At 39.5% G+C, this 18,697-nt stretch overlaps 1 protein-coding gene across 1 annotated transcript; it reads right to left on the reverse strand.

The window, feature by feature from the left end:
- Positions 1 to 3,661: 3,661 nt before the first annotated feature.
- vash1 (vasohibin 1) lies at positions 3,662 to 17,589 on the reverse strand. The gene is made up of 7 exons (XM_083543979.1): positions 16,651 to 17,589; positions 14,739 to 14,827; positions 14,502 to 14,558; positions 12,990 to 13,064; positions 9,864 to 10,245; positions 7,640 to 7,749; positions 3,662 to 4,944 (listed from the first exon to the last, which is right to left on the reverse strand). The coding sequence occupies exons 1-7, from the start codon at positions 16,993 to 16,995 to the stop codon at positions 4,872 to 4,874; spliced, it is 1,131 nt and encodes a 376-aa protein (XP_083400105.1). The 5' UTR covers positions 16,996 to 17,589; the 3' UTR covers positions 3,662 to 4,871.
- Between the last annotated feature and the right edge of the window lie 1,108 nt (positions 17,590 to 18,697).

Below are 18,697 nucleotides of genomic sequence, written 5' to 3' on the forward strand. Positions count from 1 at the left end.
ACAAGTAAATCCTAAATCCACAAACACACAATGCATCTTTTTCTGACCTTCTCTATACTTCTCCATCAACATCCTCAAAGTAAATATTGCCTCTTCCCTCAGCCTGCCTTCCACTACTCCTTCCCACAACTGTATAGTGTGACTGACCAACTTTATTCTGCTGTAGTTACTGCAGGTCTGCACATCTCCCTTATTCTTAAAAATCGGTACCAGCACACTTCTCCATTCCTCAGGCATTTTATTAAACAATCTGGTTAAAATCTCCACTGTCATCTCTAATAACATCTCCACGCTTCTACCGGTATGTCATCTGGTCTAACTGACTTACCAATCTTCATCCTCTGAATTCCTGCTCTCACTTCCTTCTTACTAATCCTATCCACTTCCTGCTTCACCATCTCCAACCTTCTCTCTCTTTCATTTTCCTCATTCATCAGCTGCTCAAAATACTCCCTCCATTTTCTCAACACCCTCTCCTCACTAGTCAACACATTTCCATCTCCATCCTTTATTGCTCTAACTTTGTTGCATCTTTATTGCACATCCTTCCCAGCTCGGTCCCTCTGCCTGGCCAATCAGTACAAATCCTTTTCTCCTTCCTGTGTTCAACTTCTCATACAGCTCCTCATATGCCTTTTGCTTTGCTTTGCTTTAGTCACATCCCTCTTCACCTGCTGCCACATCTCCTTGTACTTCTGCCTACTTTTATCATCTCTCTGCCGATCCCAATTCTGTTTCGCCAACCTCTTTCTCCTTATGCTCTCCTGCACTTCCACATTCCACCATCACGTCTTTGTCTTCCTATCTAGCTGTCTCCCTCATCACTTCTGCAGTAGTTGCCCAATCATCCAGCACCTCTTCAGCACAACCAAGCCCCTGTCTGACCTCGTCCCTGAATCTCACACTAGTCTTCCTCCTTCAGTTTCCACCATATTAGTCTTCTTTCAGTTCTCACTCTACTCCTTATCTTCTTTAGCTCCAAAACCATCCTTCAGACCACCATCTGATGCTGTCTAGCTACACTGTCCCCTGCCAACACCTTACAGTCTCCAATCTCTTGCAGGTTGCATCTCCTGCATAGAATATATTATACATCACCCTATGCTCCTTATTCTTCTTAAAGTATGTGTTCACCACTGCCATTTGCATCCTTTTAGCAAAATCTACCACCATCTGCCCTTCCACATTCCTCTCCTTAAGGCCAAAGCTTCCCGTCACCTCCTCATCACCTCTGTTCCCTTCACCTACATGCCCAGTTAAATCTGCCCCAATCAACAATCTTTCATTCCTAGGTACACCTTCTACCACTTCATCTAATTAACTCCAGGATATTTCCTTCTCCAATTCACAACCCACTTGTACATGCCTTCCTCCTCTCTTACTCCTCCTCCTTCGGCCAACAGTAGCCCAATTTCCACTGGTACCCTGTTGGCTAACGATAACTGTGGTGGTTGTTGGTAACCCGGGCTTCGACAGATCCAGTATGTATTTGTGATTCGTGATCCACATATTTGATTTGGCACGTTTTACGCTGGATGCCCTTCCTAACGCAACCCCCCCCCATTTATCCGCGCTTGGGACTGGTACTAAGAGTTCACTGGCTTGTGCAACCCCAATGGCTGGGTTTACAACCTTTAAGTGTAAGTGCAATAAAACAGACCTCTGTTTTAAAAACAAATCTCTGAAAGTGTTTACATTTTCTTTATAAAAACTCAGGCAAATTTATTTATATAAAATAAAACAAGAAAAAAAAAATCTTTGGTACCTCAGTGAACCTGATTTCTCACTGCTTTTCAAACATGAGAGCTGTTTCAAAGCACATTCAGATGATGGTATTGACTGGGAATTATGTAGTCGTCCTCTGCTGCAGGCTGGAATATGTGGTGTTAAACAGCTGCCACCACATGCTTAAAATCTACTACAAAAACTATCCTAAAAGAGGGACTACACAAAACCAGGTATTGGTCTTAATATCTTCTACATAATGCAGATTAAATAAAAAAAATGCTCAGAGCAAAGTTTGGCAACTTTTTTTTTTTTAAAGCTAAAACAGATTTTTAAAAAGCAGCACCAGAGTTTAGTAGAAAATTGTTAGATTTTTATCACTAGTGTGAGGCCCAACTTAGTATTAAGAAAAATAAAATCACTTAACGGTTGCTCCAAAAGTGTGTGTAAGCAGATATTTCCCAAATGAGAGCACATGTTCAAGTAGGTCAACAATTTATCAGGTTAGTCCTCATAAGACACACACACACACACACACACACACACACACACACACACACACACACACACACACACACACACACACACACACACACACACACTTTGGCATTCTATTTCCTCCCCAAACTATCAATTACTAATGGAGAAAGAATTCCCCCATTTTTTGTTCTCATTAATCAGTTTCACAGTGTGTCACATTCATATATTTTTCTTTTCCCCAAAGGTTTTTTGCTTTTAACCTGTATATAAGAATTAATTTCTCTCCTGCAGAGAATAGATTTAATTTGTGACACAAAACTCTACAGGTCTATAGAAGTTCAGGATCAACATTACTCCATTCATTTCTGATTTACTTTTATTCATCTGAAAAGACTATTTCAGGCATTGTAAATATTTCACTTGAAACTGTTTCCTGAAAAGGAAACCCTACTTAAGAACATTTATTGGCTCCATTAGAGGCCAAGGGTCCGTGTCAGAAGATCTGTAGAGACAATGGAGTTTTACTGCCTTTCCCCAAAATATTTCCCAACAAGAAAATCTCATCTTGAAACTTTTTTCCTCTAAGATTGTACAATATTTAGATTTGTTTCATTATTATAGTTTTTTGTTCATATTTAAAAGCTTTGTCATAAATACCAAACTATGGATCCTTAACAATAGTACACTGTCTAATAAAGCTTTTTACAGGCTTCCACAATAAATCCTTCGAGTTTTAAATCCAGCTCAAGACATCAATATAATCTGTTTTCTTTTTTCATTTGAGCTGATGAGTTTGTCAGTTGTGCAACATCTGGTCTGTATATTGTCTAAATTCAAATGTTCCTTATTGAGCTATTTCAGTGTTATGGTATGTCTGTGGATCTCAAGGTTTTCTTTGTTCTTAAGAATTGCAAACAGCTTCCATTGTGGAAAAGACAAAAAAACACCCAGCCTTCAGCTACTTTTTCCACAGCTTTTCTTACAAGTCTGCGAGAGAGAAATACTTTGGCGACTCTCTGATTATTGTTGCATGTTTGAACAATGCTTGTTGCAGCCTCACACAATGGTGCATGCAGGTGCTGAATGACTGAACACTTATGTGTCACAATTGTGAAATCCTAAATTGAGTTGTTTGCTCATGACTTGATTAAAGGTTTGTTAATCTTGTTGAAGCTCTGGTCTAAATACAGTCTATTAAGCTTAGCTGTGGCGGAAATGTCTTTCAGTAGTGATTTGTGTTTTCCACTCCCACCACCAGCACAAACAACATTTAATAGCAATGACTTAAAAAATAATTAAAAATGAGCATCTAAATGACAGTTTGTCTGATTCTTTAACAAAAACAGATGCTAATTCATATTCCGCAAACTGATTCCATCCACTTTTACTTTCCTAAAGGGAAATCAAATCTCTTTATCTTGACAAATCTGGTAAGTATATTCAACTGCATTTGAAAAATGGTTAAAATGTCAACGTTTAATAATAATGATAATAATTAAAAAAGACCCACAATCTGCATTCAATGCTCCAAATAATACATCTATTATAAAAGTAAGAAAAAAAAAAAACCCTCAGTCAATTGTGGCTGTTTAAATAGTGGAAATAGATAAGGCTAATGCTTGGCCACACTGGGATTTTCAGTCCAATTCTAAAACTTTTCTGTCCACAATTAAATGGTAAACTGATGAAAAAGATGGCATGCGGTGAGTCGGACTCGACACCTTCATATCAGTTCAGTCACTTTTTGAGGCTTCTTGATAATTGTGGAGCACATCCACTGGACTGTGACAGTTAAAAACAAACACGGAGCACGGCGTCGCTTGTGTACTATACAAAGCACTCATACATGTTAAAAAAAAAGCGAATACAGAAAACAGCATCGTAACAGGTCCCGCCCTCTCAGAACTGTAGAGATCACAAGACAGTTACACATCAGCTTTTCCAAAAAAAAAAAAAAAGCTCAGTTTCATCATTCTCTGTTCACACTGTGGCATTTTTAGGTTTGTCCATGTTGCAGAGTTGATTCAAAAGGCAGTCTGAAACAGATTAATGTTAATGTGGTCTAGTTCTAAATAATATTCAATCTCTGAATCAGAGTTCAGCAGAGAGACAATACACTGGATTTGCCTCTTCTACACATTACATTTTGTATATTTGGTTCACAGAGGCAACAAGGACATGTGTTTTAGATTGTTGGTGTAACCAGCAACTGTCTGCCTTCAGCTGATCTGAAAGATGTGTTGACTGTTGAGCAAATCAGACCCTGCGAGCCGCGCTACCAAAAGAGTGGCTTGATTGTGAGGCTTTTGCAAGGCACCTGACAAGTGAATTAAAAAATAGTCGGTAAAAAAAAAAAGAAAAAAGATCAAGATAATCAGGTACACACACTGCCGTATATACACAGTCCGGAACTCGGTGTAAAAGTGGTTCCTTGAAATAGAGCTGCTCAGCTGACTTATTAAAAGTGACATGGCATCACTGGTTTGGAAAATTTGACTTTACTACTGCTTCGCACAGTTTGTCCATGGTATATAGTCTGGCGGGTTTAAAAACTTTTTTTTTTTTTTTTTTTTTTTTCGTCGTCCTGGTCAGTTTATCTACCAAAAACAGTTTGGCTGCAAGACTGGTTCTTGGGAACTGTATGGTTCATACACAAGAGACCTCGCTCACACCCTAATCTGGTATCCATTCATATCAGCTGAGGCTTTCGAATCCAGAGCCTTCTTGTCACCCGATAGCCTAGAACAAGACAGAGAAGCAGGCAAAAATTTAATTACCGTTTAAAAATTAAACTTGTCTATAATCAAACCAAAGCAACAATGTTTTCTGGATTTTTACAGTTCTCCTTGTTAACATTTATTAACATTCCTTCAATACACTTTTCATTAGTTTACATTAAGGAACATTCTAAAATTCTAAACGTGAAAAACGCTTAATGTGGCTTAATGCCATGAGACGGTGTTTTTAAAAAACCCCAACTCAGTAAACACATTAATAAAAAACATGCTATGCACATGAGTCCAGAATACGACCTGTTAATCATTCTTCTGTTTAGGAAAAACCTGTTTAGGGGTGGCCCACATTGGATCATCCGTCTCCATACCCCCTGTCCTCCACATCTGCCTCTTTCAACCCAACTACCTGCATGTCTTCCTTCACCACATCCATAAACCTCCTCCTCGGTCTTCCTCTTTTCCTCTTTCCTGACGGCTCCATCCTTAGCATTCTCCTACAGATATACCCCATGTTCCTCCTCTGCACATGTTCAAACCTTCTCCATCCCTCCTCCCTCACCTTGTCTACAAAATGTCCTACATGCATTGTCTCTCTAATAAACTCATTTCTAATCCTATCCATCCTCATCACTCCCAACGAAAACCCTAACATCTTCAGCTCTGCTACCTCCAGCTCCACCTCCTGTCTTTTACTCAATGCCACTGTCTCTAAACCATACAACATCACAGGTCTCACAACAGCACTAAAGTATGCTTTGTTATTAATGTGTAAGGGTTTTTCATGTTAAGCATTTTAGAATGTCCCTCACATGAATGTTCTATTAACATATGTTTCTTTTAATTTGCTTCTTCTATGGAAACATTTTAACTGATGTCATTTACAGTCAGAAATGTGTCAGAAAAAAATAAATGACATACACTATATTTCCAAAAGTTTGCGGACACCTGGTCATAAGTATTGTATCTGCTTTTTGAGCATCGCATTCCAAATTTAGTCCCAATTTGCTTTTATAAATCTCTCCAATCTTTTGGGAAGATGTTCCACTAGATTTTGGAGTGTAATTGTGGAGACACACTCAGACACTGTGTTAGTAAAGTCAGGTACTGATACAGGTGAGGTGAGGAGGCCGGGGGTACAGTCAGCATTGCAATTCATTCCAAAGGTATTTAATAGGGTCTCTCTAGCAGGAGAACTTCATGGAGTTTGCTTTGTGTATGTCGACATTGTCATGCTGGAACAGATTTGGGTCTCCTAGTTCAAGTGAAGAGAACATTTCATACTACTGCATCCGAAAACCCTGTACAATTGTCTGTCTTCAAGCATTGCAATAACAGTTTGGGAGAAAAAACACATATGGCTGGAAAAATCAGGTGTCCCAATAACTTTGTCCATATAGTGTTTGATGTGTGTACTCATGTCATATCATCATATATGGCCAAATGTACATGGACACTAGATTTTGTAATGCACTCATGAAGATTTGTGTCTATTTAGCTGAAAGAGCATTACTGACGCCAGGCTTTGATGTTGGGCGAGGAGGCCTGAGGTGCGGGGCTCAATGTCAGGGCTCTGTGCAGAACACTAAATTTGGTCTACTCCAAATAGGCAGGACATTTGTCTTTGTGAAGCTCACTTTGTGCACAAGGGCACAGTCATGCTGGAACAGTTCTGGCCTCAAGTGAAGGAAAATTGTAATGCTACAGCACAGAAAGACATTCTGTACAATTATTTGCTTTCAGTTTAGTGACAGTTTGGGGAAGGGTGGTGGTCAGATGTCCACAAACTTTGGCTATATAGTGTACATCATATACCAGATGATACACTGATCAGACATTTTTTTTTTTTTTTTATCCAGATGTCAGACTCCAGTGTGACAGATGAGAGCCACCAAATATCCAGGGTTAAGAATGAAATGAAAAACAAGCAAACCGAATTTAGAGTCCAATATGATTAATAAGAGGAAAAATGGATCCAGGAACAATTGTGATAGCATTTATACCGATCAGGCATTACATTTTGACTACCTGCCTAGCATTGTGTTGGTCCACCTTTTGCAGCCAAAACAGTCCTGACCTGTTGAGCATTAACACCATTAATTTCTTCTAAATTGTGTTGGATCGGACCACACAATTCAGCCTTCCCTTCCAACGTGCATTACTGAACCTCGGCTGCCCATGACCCTGTCGCAGGTTCACCACTGTTCCTTCCTTGGACCACTCTTGATAGATACTGACCATTGCAGACCAGGAACATCCCACAAGAGCTGCAGTTTTGGAGATGCTCTGACCCAATCCATGTTATTCACTTCACCGGTCATAATGTTATAATGTCATAATGTTATGCCTGATTGGTGTTTTTATTACCCCTAAAAAAAAATAGGGGGAACTACATGATAGCTGATTGGATCATTAACCCTTGTCGTTGAATTGGTTTCTTTGCTCTGTTGCAAATGTCTTTCACAGAACAATAGTCATACAATGGCTGACAAATGTGGTGCGTTTCTTTGTATTATTGTACTGAAGTGTGCTGCATGTCTATTTGAGTGGATAACACCCATATCCCCGCCATCTTGTTTGACGGACAGCTGAAGTCCTCATACGGTTCAGAAAGACTAGGAAAGCTCAGGGGCTTTCGAAACTGCACTCAGCTCTCATGAGCAGTTCTAATTAAAGAGAACAAATTCTTTGGAGCATAATACCTCCTCTCGTTTCGGCTGGTCTTGCGCATGGGACTGCCTGGGTTTCGCAGCGGGGATCCCATGTCTTTCTTTCGGTCCTTAGTGGGTGAAACAGGTGCAGGCTTGCCAATCTGCAACACATTCATTACCCTCGGTTAATACATTTTTTCAAAATGAACATGAACAGATGCACTTGTGCCCGAGTTCAGATGCCATACTAACAAGTGGAGCATAATCACTCAGTATTTTAGACCATCTAATGGAGGAAGGCATTACTGTGTTCACTTGATACCACTCCTCCGGCCATCCACACCACGCACATTAATCACTTGGAAGTGATGAAGAGCATGCAAGCTCAGTTATACACAATCATATCATAAGAGCAGGAGAGTGCTAAAGGTGGCACCAGGAGAAGAGCAGACAAAAAAAAAAACCTTCTCTCATTAACGTTTAGCGTTCGAATTAGGACAATTCAGTGAGATTTCCTTCGTATTTAAACCAGTTGGTGTCGCCGTGTGTAATGCACACAGAGGAAATGCAATTATGTATGATGCAAAACAGAGGAAATGCAATTCAATTAAGGACATTATGTGCGAGTACAATGTTTTCCTATTGCTACCTAGTCTTATTGTGTAGTAGGAAGTACTGCTAGGAAATGATGGGTGCATTAATGGCACAATGACAGTATGCATTTAGATCATATATACACTGTACAAGCACACACTGGATAGCACATTTATGACGTATGTGATTGAGCAATCTACTGAGTGCATATACAATATGTAAATGCACATGTGGTTGCTGTCGTGACTCGTTTCTTCGAGTCTAATTAGTTATATTAACCATTAGGGGAGTACCGGTGCACATATTCGTGCAAACTGTTTCGGTACACACATATACCGAATGCAATCCTCACAAAACTCTCACGAAATGGTGGACGCAATTTGAGCGATTTTTTTTTTTAGATCATTATTAAACTTGAAAATTTACACTACACCATCAGGGGTATAACAAAAATAACCTAGAGTTTGCGCAGTATCACTGTGGCTTCTCACCCTGTACCAGAAACACGATATGTAGTTTTGTTGTAAATGTGTTGTTTTGCGCATGCATAAGATCGCGGCCACTTCCTGGTTATCGCCAATGCGAGCAATATAGATTCTTTAGCGTTTTATGTCCAACTCCAAGAATTTCTCTTAAATGGAGAAAATCTTGACAATTCCACATATCTAATGAATTAAGGATGAAAATAATAAAGACATTTGTTACAGTATGCTGAAAAAAGTAAAACAGTTAAGTGGAACATATCTTTGGAAAATTTTATATTATATGTAAAACCACACACACAATTATACATACATCTTTATTAACCAAATGGGGTCTAACAAATGTAAACTATTTAATGACATTTTCCCATTTATTAAATTTAATTTAATCAATTTCATTTGTGCCAATTCAATCAATCACTCAATTTAATCAATATGATAAGAAATTTATTAATTAGATTTTTTTATATTATATATATATATATATATATATATATATATATATATATATATATATATATATATATATATATATTTATTTTAATTTTTTTTAAATACTATAAAATAGTTTTATAAATTATTCAACGAAACAGACATTTTATTAAAATTGATGTTCCGAAATGTTGATTTCAATAAACTGTGATTAAAAAACGATTAATCTTTCGTTCAGTGATCACTAATCTTTATTTCTATATTCAGCAATCAACTGCCAGTGTTGTGCATCTCTATTACATACACAGTAAAAGAGATGAACCCTAAATGTAAAGCCACAGCCTGATAAAAGCCATTTCTGTGACAGAGATAAACGTTACTGCACTTTTAAGTACACCACAGGCGTTAATGCTGCACTGACGGTTTAATTTCCAGCTTTCTAAGCCACTGACAAGGCTGACAATGCTGTGTTTACACTGTGACTGAGGCAACCGCAACTCAAGCCAGGTTTGTTCCTCCCTCTAATAGATACTGTAGCAAGCACGCCTTTGGGCTGTCATGCTGTCACAGTGCTACAATTATCCACCACATCTGTGTTTATACTTTGGCTGAAGCAGCTGATCACACTCTGGTTTGCAGTGTTCTTAAATAAACAGTGTTGAACATAGCTTTGTTATTTATGTATTTTGGCAAATGTAAATATACACCTGTAGGTTGGTATACCACAAGGAATGAAGAATCATGCCTCAAAGAAACCTGTTCCTCACCTTGAGCCTCATGTCACGTGTATGCCTCTCCAGCTCCTTCCTCAGCTCCTCTTTTGACAGCTTTTCTACATCCAGCACCGAGTGTTTCCATTCGATCTGTTCTACGCTGTGCGGGTCGTGCGACACGTACTGACCGATCTTCACTTTGCGCAGTGTGTGCCAGTAACCCTTATAGGCGGTATGAAACTCCTGCAGCAGGTCGGCGAGGGTGCGGTACTCCAGCGGCTTGTACATCAGATCCGCGCGCCGGCTGATCCCGAGGGCCCCGAATCGGCCACCGCTGTGAATCCCCAACACGATGTGGCGGAAGTGGCTCCCTGAGAACTGAGTTTTAAAGCTAATGGGGAAGCGTTCCACAGCTGACATACTGTTGGTGAGGTAACTGTAGGTCAGGGTAAGAAATAAAAGGTTCAATAGTCTTTTAGTGGCTTAAGATTTTGTCTGGTTTTGGTCGGAATGCAAGTCCAATCAAAAGCAGATTTCTGACATAAATCCGTCTTAATATCACTGCCTTTTGTGTCGATCAACATTTTGTGACTACAATATCCATCATGAGTTACATAAAACATCATGAGTCCCCATCATGAGCAACCGATCAGGAATTAAAAGAAGAGTATACACTGATCAGGAACAACATTATGACCACCTGCCTAATATTGTGTTGGTCTCCCTTTTGCCTCTGAAACAATCCTGACCCATCGAGCATTAACAGCATTAACTTCTTTAACAATTTGAGCTACAGTAGCTCGTCTGTTGGATCGGACCACACGTGCATTAGTGAGCCTCGGCTGCCCATGACCATGTCGCCGGTTCCCCACTGTTCCTTCCTTGGATTACTTTTGATAGATACTGACCACTACAGACCGGGAACAGCCCACAAGAGCTGCAGTATTGGAGATGCTCTGATCCAGTCGTCTATACCAGTGTTTTTTGAGCCAAGGTACACTTTTTTCAATAGAAAAAAAAATATAAAAAAATCACAAGGCACACTATCAACCAAAAATATAAAAAAAATGACACTCTGTAGCCTAATATATAATGACAATATAGTCTCGCAATTTATTTATACCCACTCAGTGTGACGGAGCTGATATCCTGGTGGGAATTGAAGAAAGCTCTCAGTCTCGCCCTGTTTTTAGTTTTTATAGCAGTCAGGCTCGAAAAGCTTACCTCACACAAATATGTCGTGGAAAATGGGAGCAATGTTAAAATAGCTTTGTTTGACAGAATGGGGAACTCCTTAGCAGTAGTTAGCTAAAAACTGTCTAAAGGTAGATCACCAAAGCTTAGCTTTAAACCACGATTTTGTCTCAGTTTAGTTAGTTACTCCTGCTCCTGCAAAGTCATGTCCTTTCCAAAAGCTGTTGATGAGCTATATGGATCCCGAACCCAGTCAAGGCATTCAGTAGAGGCTGAAGAGAAATAAAAGAACATCTCCTCAAGAATTTTCAAATGTTCACCTATTATCTTGCAGAATGTAGCAGTGTTGACATTTTGCCATTTCTTGGTGAGTGGGAACATTTCAAGGTTGGCAGTTTCCACATGTAGTTGCCAGAGGTGCACCTTTGAGTGGAATCCATTAATTTTATCTGTACTTGTAAGCAGATTTTCATTTTTACCTTGCATTCGTGTGTTGAATTTATTTAGATGATGAAAAATATCTGCCAGGTATGCCAGCCTTGCACACCACTCATCATTTGCAAGCAGCTTTGCGTAATCGGACCCCCGTTTGTCAGAAACACTTGAAGTTTCTCCCGCAGCTCATACACATGGGCCAGCACCTTGATCCGCGACAACCATCGGACCTCCGTATGCAACAAGGCTTTATGCTTCGCTCCCATTTCCTCACACAAGAAGGCAAGAATGTCATGTCCTCACAAGGTTCACCATGCGCACAACATCTTTTAAAACAGGAAATAGGTCTGCTGGTAAAGTCTTGGCAACGAGGCACTCACTGTGTAAAAAACAGTGCATAACAATCACATTTGGGTTTCTTTCCTTCACTCTGCTTACAAAGCCCTTGGTGCGTCCGACCATGGCTGCGGCTCCATCAGTGCAGACACTCGTGCAGTTTTCCCACTTAAGTCCTCCTTTTTCAAGATATTCTGATGTGACCTGAAAAATTTCCTCTCCTGTTGTTTTTTTCTGGCAATGCCTTGCAAAATAGGTGCACGGCATCAAAGTTTCGTATGCATGCATCACTAATTCTCTTGTCTCAAAATACAATCAACACAGTACAGTCAATTAGCTTACCCATTGCCGCCTACTGATATGGAAGTGTAATAAATAATTACTCAGACATGACACAGACACTCGAATTCGTTTTAAAATTTTTTTCCCACCAATTAGGTAAAACTGTATAATTTCCCATGGTACACCAGACAATCTCTCACTAGTGAGCCGCGGTAGACTCGTTGAAAAACACTGGTCTAGACATCACAATTGGGTCCTCGTCAAACTCGCTCAAATCCTTACCCTTGTTTCTAACACATCAACTCTGAGGACAAAATGTTCACTTGCAGCCTAATGTATCCCACCCACTAACCGGTGCCATGATGGAGAAATAATCAGTGTTATTCACTTCACAGATCATAATGTTATGACTGTTCGGTGTAGATAGAGAAGCAAATATTTACTACAAAGTGGTTATAGTTCCATACAATCTATTTTGTACTCCAAGATGAATCATATACTACAAGATCTTGCCATTTACAGTTAAATTTAATCTTAGCAATTCAGTTAGACCAAACCACTTCAATAATTTGTATAGTATTTTCTATGCTGCTTTGTTTTAAAAAGCTAGACACATTTCTGCATTCACTTTAAACATAAGGTTTGGCAAGCATATCAGCTTTTGCCTTCAAGGTTTGTTTTACATCTTAGATCTCAAAGTTTACAGTCATGTGGTATTAAAAACCATATGGAAAGAGTCTTTTCCCAGAGATGCAGCCGACAAAATGTGATAAGACTATTTGTGTTTGTGTTTCCCTCTGAAAATCTTCACCTTATCTCACAGCCATAAAACATTTCTATTTATCTGTATTATCCATGTGTTAGGCCAATGCTATTCCACGGAATCTATATGCTGATATAAGAATGTGTGTAGAAGTCTGTGTGGAAGGATACATTCCAAGGATTACAGCCTCCAAACACTTGATCGGTAGACATTCTCTGGTCATTTCTTTTGCTTTGTCCATTAACCTGTGGCAGAAACAGACAGTGATCTCAAATATCAACATGCTCAGCTTTATCTATTGTTACCCGGAACAAAGGTTTCTGCTTGGGTTATCTTCATGTACTCAGTTTTCCCCTCGATAGCACATTCATTTGCTCCAAAGTGTGTTTGTGTGCCGTGTCCTGTTTTTGGGGCGGCATCTAATCAAGGGTGTATTTCTGTATTGTTCCCAATGATAAGACTTTACATTTTAAATACCTCTGACCTGAATGAAGCAGGTGCTCATGATTAATGAAAGGTAAATAAACATATAAAAATGCTGAATGTGGAACTGAGACAGGGCTCTCAGCAAAGGTCTTTAAAATCCCCCCCAAAAAACCCTCAAAACATCTCGCATTAAAAATAAAACACTGACATTTACAGCGGATGACACACATCTAGTGTAATATGATGCTGAAATCGAATTTCCTTCAGCTGATGTCACTGGCCATGTAAGAGTTATCAGCCAATCCTTAAACATCCTCAGCTGTTTCCTGTGCATGTTTCTCAGCAAGCCAGAAACAGCAACAGGAACAAGACTCTTGCAAAGATATGAAACCTCATGTGAAAATAAAACCTATTCACATGCTTGTAATTTCCTTCCTAAAAACAGCTCGGATGAGTGTTTCCAGAATAATGCAAGCATTATAACACAACCATCCTGCTTCTACCAGGAAGACCAACTGTACCAGCAATAATGATGAGCACGGTCTATGCTGGGGCCTAAAGAAACCAGAAGACCACAAACCAGCATAAACCAGCTTGGGCCACTATGGGATTTAAATTTATGCTGTTAATTTATTTACAGCGGATTTGTACACTTTCCAGCCACATTATTAGGAACAGTTGTACATTCATGCAATTATTTATACAGGTCAAAAGCTTTTTCATGTTATTCTTGTCAAACACCAGAAAGGAAAAAAGTGTGATCTATGTGGCTTTAATGTGGCCATTTGCATACAGAATAATGTAAAAAAGCACAAAAACATCCAGCAAGCTCATACTCTATTTCAGAATAAAACGGCCAGAATAGTTCAAGTTAATAGAAATGTAAACAACCACCCTTTACAACTATGGTCATGAGAAAAGCATTTTAGAATGCACAATACTTTAAATATACTACTAGTGGTCATTGGCTGCCACTGCCTTTTGCCAAAAACTTAAATCTGAAGCTACACTGGGCACAAATTTGCCTAAATTGGGCAGAGAAAAGACCCAAAGACCTTGTCATCACCTCTGTAATCTCTGCTAAGCTGCTGTGGGACAAGGGCTATTGTTTAAAACACTATACAAATAAAACTGAATTAAACTGGAATGTATACATGATGCTGTGTATTTGGAAAATTCTACGGGAGTACGGGATGTTCGTAACAGTAGGTTTTGAATGACAAACAATGGAAAAAAAGAAAAGGAAAGATACTCACGCTGTGAGAGGTCTGCTCTTTTTGATCTCGAAAAATTGGGTTCCAGTATGATTGTATCTGTTTAAATACTGTTAAGTTAAATACGCTTTAACGAAACAGACACACATCCAGAAACCAAAGATTTACGTGGAACAAAATTAAACTCAAAGCACTCGAGATGTTTTATGTCTAAATCTACAGCTGCAAGATCAATGTGTGCCATTAAATGTGTCGAGTTGAATATTGGAAGAAGGATACTGCAAGTCCCTGATGTATTTCTGTATGGCTTCCAAGCGATGTGGAATACTGGTGGTTGGCTGGTATGTAGGCACAGTAGGTACAGGAATCTGAGGGATTAAAAAGATAAAGCATTGCCATTAACACGGGGGTGTAGTGAGTGCAGCTGCAGAACATCTCATTCGCTCTGACAGCAAATCCGCTCTTCAGGGCAAAACTCATGGCCAGAATCCTAATTGCTCACTTGCAAAGGAATGACATTAACAAAGAGGCGTTGAGTACACGCACAGAGCCAGCATTTAAAAGGAAGTGGATCTGTCACATTGGCTACGTGTTTAACCTTCTGGCCCTTTTTTTTTTGTCAAAATCACAGTACGTATCTGTTTAAACATAAAACCTGGAATGAAACAAAACATTGGTGCTTTTGACAGAAAAGAAATGTTCTATTATTGTCGTATTAATCGCTATTGGTCTAGACGGTACACTCTCTGTAAATCTATACTGAAAACTGAATTACAAAGGAGCCAGGAAGTCTGGCACAGAATACTTCATTTTTCCAAACTCAGCAATATTTAAAGCGTATCTTTTTTAGAGCTCTTGAATAAATAACGTGTCCTTAGGGGTTAAAGTTGTTACTCAGGATTTAAGACTATTCGCTATGTGCAGTAAAAGTTTATACGTGTTAAATGTGAAACCCTCTACTCAGGATTTCGTGTCTTTAGAGACAAGGGCATGTAAAAGGCATGATGTCATGATGTTCCAACCGCTCACATCATACCCGTCTCTCTGCATAGTCAGCAGTCTGTCATCTGACTCCCAGGACGCTCATGTGATGTACTGTGTGTTAATTTGTTAATGGACAGTGCATTTTCCTGACCCTGGTACTGAATCTTCTTCTCCATTTGAAAGCAGTGGCTTGCTATGCAATGCTGTAATGTATTCAATTCTTGATTGGATACGTCTACATTTTCATTCATTTAGATCTGTGCAGCTTGTGGGTGAGGGTGAGCAATGTGCAGATAATCAAACAATTTTCCCTTCGAGATCAATAAAGTGTTCCGATTCTGATCATGTGGAAATGGATACAGCAATGTGTATGTGAGTGATAGTCAAATCAATATCAATATAGATGTTTTTGGAAGTTCATGTCATTGGAGACTAAAAGTAGGCAAAGACCAGAACATCTTTATATTCTCACAGATTTTGAGTGAATATTAAGAAACTAGATATTTAGACTTGGGTTTTTTTTTTTTCTGTAATTCGCTCGTGCATTACATGATGATACCGTCTTTGCATCATCATGTTTAAGAATCTCTAATAATGCCAAAAGGCTGAAAATATAAAAGGGCAACAGATACAAAAGGTACAGCTGAAAGAGGAATAGATGACAAATACAACGAAATATATGCAATCGACATAGAGGAGAGACTGTCAAAGACTACAGGACTTAAATTAGTGAATAGAGAAAGAAGCAGGATAAGTTAAAAATGAAAATAAGAATAGAAAACTAAACATTGAAAATTGAGAATATATAAGGATTATACCATGGGCAACCTGGAAGGGATGCCAGTTCATCACAGGACGGACACACACACACACACACACACACACACACTCACACTCACACTCACACTCACACTCACACTCACTCACTCACTCACTCAGGAGCATGTGTTTGAGAGGTGGAAGGAAACTGGAGAACCTGAAGGAAACCCATTTGGATACTTTGAGAACATGAAAAACTACAGAGCCCAGATATTCAAGCTCAAACTCAGGATCAAAACAGGAAAAGTAAAAAAAAAAAAAAAAAAAAAAAAAAAAAAAAAAGCACTGTGAAAAAAACTGTGGCTTATTTAAATAATAAAGTAGATGTAGAAAAGAGAGAGAGAAAAAAATAAAAAATATACAGAAAGGTATAAGGAGATTAAGGGACCTTGGGCAGGTCAGTGGCTCCCCTGATCCTCTTCTCCACTTCCTCTCCTCTGGGATGAATCCGGGTCACGTGCCTCCACATCTGCTCCCACGTTTCTTCATTGACAGGTAAGCCTCCCCGGTTTACTATGAACAGAATCCCTCCATCGCGCAGATCTTCCTCTCCGTCGTCCTCCTGCTCTTCGTCCCTCTCCTCCACCTCGTCCAGACTGAGGGCAGGCCGCAGCATTGCGATCCCCGGAACCTTTGACTTGGGTTGATTTTGGCAGATGCCAATTCCTGCTTTGTCTATCTGTCTCCTTGGAGACGCGCAGGGATGGACACGCCCACAACACGTGACTGGCATCTAGGGCTCATAGCAATACACCTGGAGGAATTACCTGCATCATTATCCACTCACAGCAAGGGGGGGAAAGACTACACATTTGTGGAAACGCAGTCTGAAAAAATATAATAAAAAAAATAGAGATTCAATGGAATTATATTTTGTAATGAGGGAAAAAAAACCGGATATTCCGAGTTTCTTTAAGGAAAGATACACGACAGGTAGCAGAGGCTCTGCTTTTATTCCGCCCCCTTACGAAAAGCACCATAAATAAAACAAAAAAACGAATAAAATCGTGTTGTTCTTAGACAAAAAGCATAAAGTGTCCGAAAGCCAGGACAAAACGCGAGCCCATAGGCGAAAATAACACGCTCAGTCTCTCCCCGAGGTCCATCACTTCGAGCTCCAAGCGGAATAAATCACACATTGGAATTCCTCTTACTTACAAACACGTTTTAAACCAATCCCATATTTCCTTTATCTTTTCCCCCCGTCGTGTGTTATTAAAGCCGCGAGTCCTTCCTTCACTGGAACACCGTTATCCAGACACTGGTGCGGTTTTGACGCCGGTTACAGTCAACGGCGCCTCGACCCTCCCAGAACGCGCTCCACTGCGCATGCGCGGCTTAAACGGATTACACCAGGCCGAATCCTAAATCCCCTAATTACTCCCTATCTAGGTGCACTATCTAGGGTGTGAAATAACGCCATGTGTACCCTGAATAGTGCATTACGAATCGAATCCAGCTCTTTTTAGAGTTCAGCCAGGGTTTGGCCAGATCCTGCAGCCTGGTCTCTTAATTAAGCCTGCACTGTGACTAAGAGCAGTGTATTATTATTAATAAATATGTGGAACAATAAGCAGTCATGACAATCTTTTAAAATACCTTATTGACAATATTAATAATAATTAAAGGTTATTAAAGCCTTATTTGTTTGTTGTGCTTACTCTACAGCTTCTGCACATTTTTCACTACAATAGCCTTTATATTTATTTGTTGTACATATATATTGTATGCTCACACATTTATATATTGATCTGCACTTGTCAATTTGCATAACTGCCATTTGCACTTCTGCTAGATGCTAAACTGCAATTCGTTGCTGTGTACCTCTACTATGCGGTCTATCTTTCTCTCTAAATCAATCAATCAATCAATCATTGGCACACCTGACTTTCCCATCCATATGTTGTTCTTTCCCAAACGGTTATGGCAAAGCTGAAGGCACACAATTGTATAAGGTGTCTTTGGATGCAGTAGCATGACATTTTCCCTTCACTTGAACTTGATGACCCAAACCTGTTCCAGCATGACAATGCCACTGTGCACAAAGCAAACTTCATGAATATATGCATTACATGTGTTGGAGTGAAAGTTCTCCTGCTATAGAGTTCTGACCTCAACCCTATTGAACATCTTTAGGATGAATTGAAATGCTGAATGCACCCCATGCCTCCTCACATACATTAGTAGCTAACTTTACTATCACCATTGTGTCTGAATGAGCACAAATCTCCACATGTACACACTCAAAATCTAGTGGAACATCTTCCCAGAAGAATGGAGGGAATTATAAGAGCAAATTGGGACATGTGGAATGTGATGCTCAAAAAGCACATACCACACTTATGACCAGGTTTCTGCAAACTTTTGGTTATATAGCAAATCTATCTATAACGATTTACATACCACACCCAATTACTAAATGCTACTAAATGATC

The sequence above is a fragment of the Silurus aristotelis genome (genome assembly GCF_946808225.1).
Source record: "Silurus aristotelis genome assembly, chromosome: 6".
Lineage (NCBI taxonomy): Eukaryota > Metazoa > Chordata > Actinopteri > Siluriformes > Siluridae > Silurus > Silurus aristotelis.

Excerpts from the sequence above, each read along its gene's own strand:
- vash1 (XM_083543979.1), bottom strand. The coding sequence starts at position 16,995 with ATGCCAGTCACGTGTTGTGGGCGTGTCCATCCCTGCGCGTCTCCAAGG. Across the intron at positions 14,559-14,738 it reads AAATACATCAGGGACTTGCA|ATACAATCATACTGGAACCC; the intron begins GTATCCTTCTTC and ends GTATTTAAACAG. Across the intron at positions 7,750-9,863 it reads CACGTGACATGAGGCTCAAG|ATTGGCAAGCCTGCACCTGT; the intron begins GTGAGGAACAGG and ends AATGTGTTGCAG.